Source organism: Daucus carota, chromosome 6, assembly GCF_001625215.2.
Source record: "Daucus carota subsp. sativus chromosome 6, DH1 v3.0, whole genome shotgun sequence".
In the NCBI taxonomy this organism is placed as follows: domain Eukaryota; kingdom Viridiplantae; phylum Streptophyta; class Magnoliopsida; order Apiales; family Apiaceae; genus Daucus; species Daucus carota.
Genome location: NC_030386.2, coordinates 14,159,745 through 14,164,472, shown reverse-complemented (window position 1 = coordinate 14,164,472; position 4,728 = coordinate 14,159,745). Strand labels below are relative to the sequence as shown.

General features: G+C 38.4%; 1 protein-coding gene across 1 annotated transcript; it reads left to right on the top strand.

Moving 5' to 3' along the window:
* The first annotated feature begins 1,482 nt into the window (after positions 1 to 1,482).
* LOC108192921 (pectinesterase 1) lies at positions 1,483 to 3,804 on the top strand. Its single transcript, XM_017359460.2, has 2 exons — positions 1,483 to 2,748; positions 3,006 to 3,804. The coding sequence occupies exons 1-2, from the start codon at positions 1,698 to 1,700 to the stop codon at positions 3,683 to 3,685; spliced, it is 1,731 nt and encodes a 576-aa protein (XP_017214949.1). The 5' UTR covers positions 1,483 to 1,697; the 3' UTR covers positions 3,686 to 3,804.
* Positions 3,805 to 4,728: the final 924 nt, after the last annotated feature.

The following is a 4,728-nucleotide window of genomic DNA, read 5'->3' as shown; positions in this document are numbered from 1 at the left end:
TAGACTAGCCAACACACCCTCTAAGCTGCCACCTCGTCCAGTATAAATAGAAAAACGGACACACTAAAAAAGGGTAAGCACCATACACTAAAACCAGAAAACATCACCATGAAGGCTACGGACCAAAATTAACGTCCCTACGGCCATCAATAATAGAGAATACATATAATGGGATTATGTAAAAAGTGGATCAAATGAATTTTCTTGTGTGTTACAACCATTAAATACTTTTTGTCTTTCAATTGCTCTTATTTTTTGCGGATAACAGTTTTTATTTTTTTAAGTTACAGCAGAGATCAACTTCGATAAAACAAATTCTCAATTCTTATGAACATTTTACGGTACAAGCATTTAATTTTCAGATTTCTGGTGTTTTTTTAGTGCGAATGTGCGAAGGATAAACAAGTTGAACTGAGAGGGCTGCTTGATGTATGAAATGACATTGGAGACAGTAAATACTCAGGCCTTCGTTCTCTTATTGGTGGATCCAAGAAGTCTGTACTCTGTAGGTAAACGAATTCAGGACAGTGATTACGTAAGTCACGGCACATCCCTAAATTTTCTAACCGTTACATAAATTGAGTAAAAAATTCATCTCCTCTTTTTTTTCTTTAGTTTTTCTCTCATTTCTCACGTTCTTTCCCTCAAATTAAATAATAATAAAAAAAATAAAAAATAAGAATTGTTATCAGAATTGACACTAAAATTAGATTCTCTAAATTACTAAAACTTATTATTTTATATTATTAATAGATAATGAGATAAATTATTTTGGACTTGCTCGAACACCTGGTGCTATGACCTTTTCAAACTATTACACCCGTTTATAGGAATATACCTATGATATGAATCTGGATACGTATATATGCTGTATAAATATGCTGTATTGCTAATGATTAAATAGAAAATAAAAGAAAATAAAGTGTGAAAGTGCGTGCCATTTTGTAATAATAGAACGCGTTACGCCAGACATGTGAAAGATGAGCAAATGGACATGTTCTATTTTACGCTAAACCATTCGCCTCAAATCAGTTGCTTTCAACCTGTGAGTCTGTGACCCATCCCAACTCCAGTTTATTCTACCCTCAACGTTCGGTAGCTGGCTTATTCACAACGTGACAACTCGAAACCCAGAATCGTGCCGAGTTTGACTTTTTATTAAATAATAAATGTTTCGAAACGCATAAAGCGGAGCACACTCCATTACCCTCATTCCAAACTGAACGGCGAGCAAAATGTGATTTACCTTCCGATTAAAATGTGTAAAATATGCAGCTGGATCAGTTGGAAATTAAAAGGTTTAATCGAACACAAAGCTTGACAAACAGCGAGCTTTCGGCAAATGGTGTGTAAATAATTAAGGGAAATAAACAAATGTTAAGTTTCGGGACGTTGGTGCCACGTTTTAGAACACGACAAGCAATAAAGTTTGGCAAATATCTTGTCTCAATATTTTTTACTAGGGAGGAACGAGCACAGAAGACTACTTCTGCTGAGCCTTATTTTTTAACACTTATCTTACTCGGACCAAGTGTGGACTAGTGGTTTATATAAGGCCTTCGGAAGTTCAGACAATGAAAAAAACAAACCTGTCGAAATCTTAAACACTCAAATTTCGCTGTATATACAGTTTATTTGCGCTAGTAAAGGAAATAGTTTGGAACGTTTCTGATCTATTTTGATTTTGATTTTGATTTATGGATTCGATAAATTCGTTTAAGGGGTATGGCAAAGTGGATCCGGTGGAAGAAGCCGCATTCCGGAAGAAGACACGGAAGCGTCTCGTGATTCTCATTGTATCGGTTGTTCTGCTGGTGGCCATAATAGCTGGAGCAGTTGTAGGCACGGTTGTTCACAAGAAGAACAACAAGTCCTCGTCCTCGTCGGCTCCTTCGAGTTCAGTTGCGGCGCTGAATGCAGTGTGCAAAGAGACATTGTATCCAGAGTCGTGCTACTCCAGCATCTCTGCGCTCAATTTGGGCGATACTGCAGATCCTGAAGAGCTTTTCAGGATCTCGCTACGCGTGGTCATTGACTCTGTTCGCTCTCTGTCTCAGACTATTGGCACCAAAACAGGAGATGCTAATGTGACGAGGGCTCTCGGGGTTTGCCAGGAGGTGTTGGATGATGCTCTGGACAGGCTCAACGATACGTTATCCGCTATGGATGGAAATGAGGCCAAGGGGGAGAAGTTTCTGTCTGTGAGCAAGCTGGATGATCTGAAAACGTGGCTCAGCGCGACGATTACAGATCAGGAGACTTGCTTGGACGCGCTTGGTGAATTCAATGCCACGGCCTTGATAGGCGATGGAATGGACAAACCAGCCCAATTCGCGAGCAATAGTTTGAGCATTGTGGCCAAGATTCTTGGGGTACTGGCCAAGTTCAATGTTCCGGTCCATCGGAGATTGCTGGGGATAGGTCAGAGCGGAGGACATGGATTTCCAGAGTGGGTGTCTTCAGCCGACAGGAGGCTGCTGCAAGAGGTCAAGCCGAAGCCGGATGTCACCGTCGCTGCTGATGGAACTGGGGACTGCAAAACAATTGGAGAAGCTGTAGGGAGGATCCCAAAGAAAAGTAAGACGAGATTTGTGATTTATGTGAAAGCAGGGACGTATCTTGGGAACAACATTCTCGACAAATCTAAGTGGAATGTAATGATTTATGGGGATGGCATGGATAAGACCATTGTTTCAGGCAGCTTGAACTTCATCGATGGAGTTCCCACATTCTCCACGGCTACTTTTGGTAAGTATACGTCGTTAACTGATCAGTTCTCCTAAAAGAATATGTTAGCCAAAGACTTTTAACCGGGATCATTATATTGTAACACATGCTGTTTAATTACAAATAATTTATCCTACAAACTACAATGTGTTGCTAATTTGTAAAGCCCGAGCTGCTCATTTTTTAGTATCAGTAATTTTTAGTACAGTTTGTAGGCAAGCTGAACATGCGTTTATTTTGTATGATAATTGATTAATTGTGTATTCGTCGATGTCCAGCTGCCGTGGGTAAAGGATTCATCGCAAAGGACATGACATTCAAGAACACAGCCGGGGCCGAAAAGCACCAGGCAGTGGCTTTCCGATCAGGCTCTGATTTCTCCGTATTTTATCGCTGCAACTTCGATGCTTTCCAAGACACTCTCTACGCCCATTCCAACCGTCAGTTTTACCGTGATTGCGATATCACTGGAACCATCGATTTCATATTTGGCAACGCTGCTGTCGTTTTCCAAAACTGCAACATCAAGCCTAGACAGCCGATGTCGAACCAGTTCGTGACAATCACAGCTCAGGGGAAAAAAGATCCGAATCAAAACACCGGCATTTCAATACAGAAATGCACAATCTCAGCGCTAGACAAGGTCACTGCACCAGTTTATCTTGGCAGGCCCTGGAAAGACTTCTCCACAACTGTGATCATGCAGTCAACCATTGGAGATTTTTTGCATCCATTAGGCTGGATTGAATGGGTCAGGGGTGTCGAGCCGCCCAGTTCTATACTCTATGCCGAATACGAAAACACGGGGCCTGGATCAGCCCTTACCGGCAGAGTTAAATGGTCTGGTTATAAGGTTCCTTTCACGGCCGAACAGGCATCAAAGTTCACTGTTGATAGTTTTATTCAAGGTAGTTCATGGCTGCCAAGTACAGAGGTGGCTTTTGATTCCAAACTTTGAGAATGTTAAGTGTGGGGGTTTGTTATTCTTTTTTAATTATTTGAAAAACAGAAGCATACTGTAATATTCGTAGTTTGACAGTACAATGTTTAAAATGGTATTTTTAAGTGCTTTTGATCTGTGCTTCTGACATCTCATAGTTGTTTTATAAGATCGAATCGAAGCAAAACAGTATACAGTATTCACCATCACTTGCCATGACTAGTATAATTATATAACGGTCACTGAGAGCCTGAGACCAACTCTACTGGTAACTGGTGTGCCAAATGGGCGTAAAAAGAATAAAATCTTTTTGTATTTTTCCAGAGGTGGACTTAATTTCTTGTTTTATTTCATGGTTTTGAGGTGCATTGTAAAAGGTTGATAAAGCATTGAGAATGGTAGGATGTTGAAGGCTTCCACAACATCCTTTGTGGATGTTCATCCCTCGATAATAATTAAGGTTGTACCATCTCAACTATTTGTGATCATCTCTGAACGTCTATAAATAATAAAATTTCTTGAATAAAATAAACTCCTCTTTCTGGATATTATATTTAGATTTAATTTATATACAATTCATAAAGAAATATGAAATTCCAATCACAAACTACATAACTTGTATAGATTCTCACATAGTTACTTCAATAATTTATAATTTATAAATTACGATAATTCAGTTCTCTATGTTAAATAACAGAAAATATTGTATACCTATGGGTTTTCATATAAACTTTTCTTTTACGATTAGATATGTTAACAGTTGTTAAAAACAGAACATTGTGTAGTCTGGGATGATAAGACACAAGTTCCCACTTCTGTGTCAGGTAGAGTCTCTTCTAACCTTGAATATTATATTCATGCTATATAAATATTGTACATGATAATATACAACACACTAAATGTATTTATGTTCATTGTATACAATATAATATTCATTTTATATAAATATTGTACATGATAATATACAACACACTAAGTATATTAATATTCATGGTATACAATAAAATAAACTGACTAGAGAACAAAATAATTGTAACTAGATTAAACAAAGATCATGATCA

Bases quoted from the DNA above. Each gene is read 5' to 3' on its own strand.
- LOC108192921 (XM_017359460.2), top strand. From the start codon at position 1,698: ATGGATTCGATAAATTCGTTTAAGGGGTATGGCAAAGTGGATCCGGTG. The intron at 2,749-3,005 runs GTAAGTATACGT...GTCGATGTCCAG, and splicing joins ATTCTCCACGGCTACTTTTG to CTGCCGTGGGTAAAGGATTC.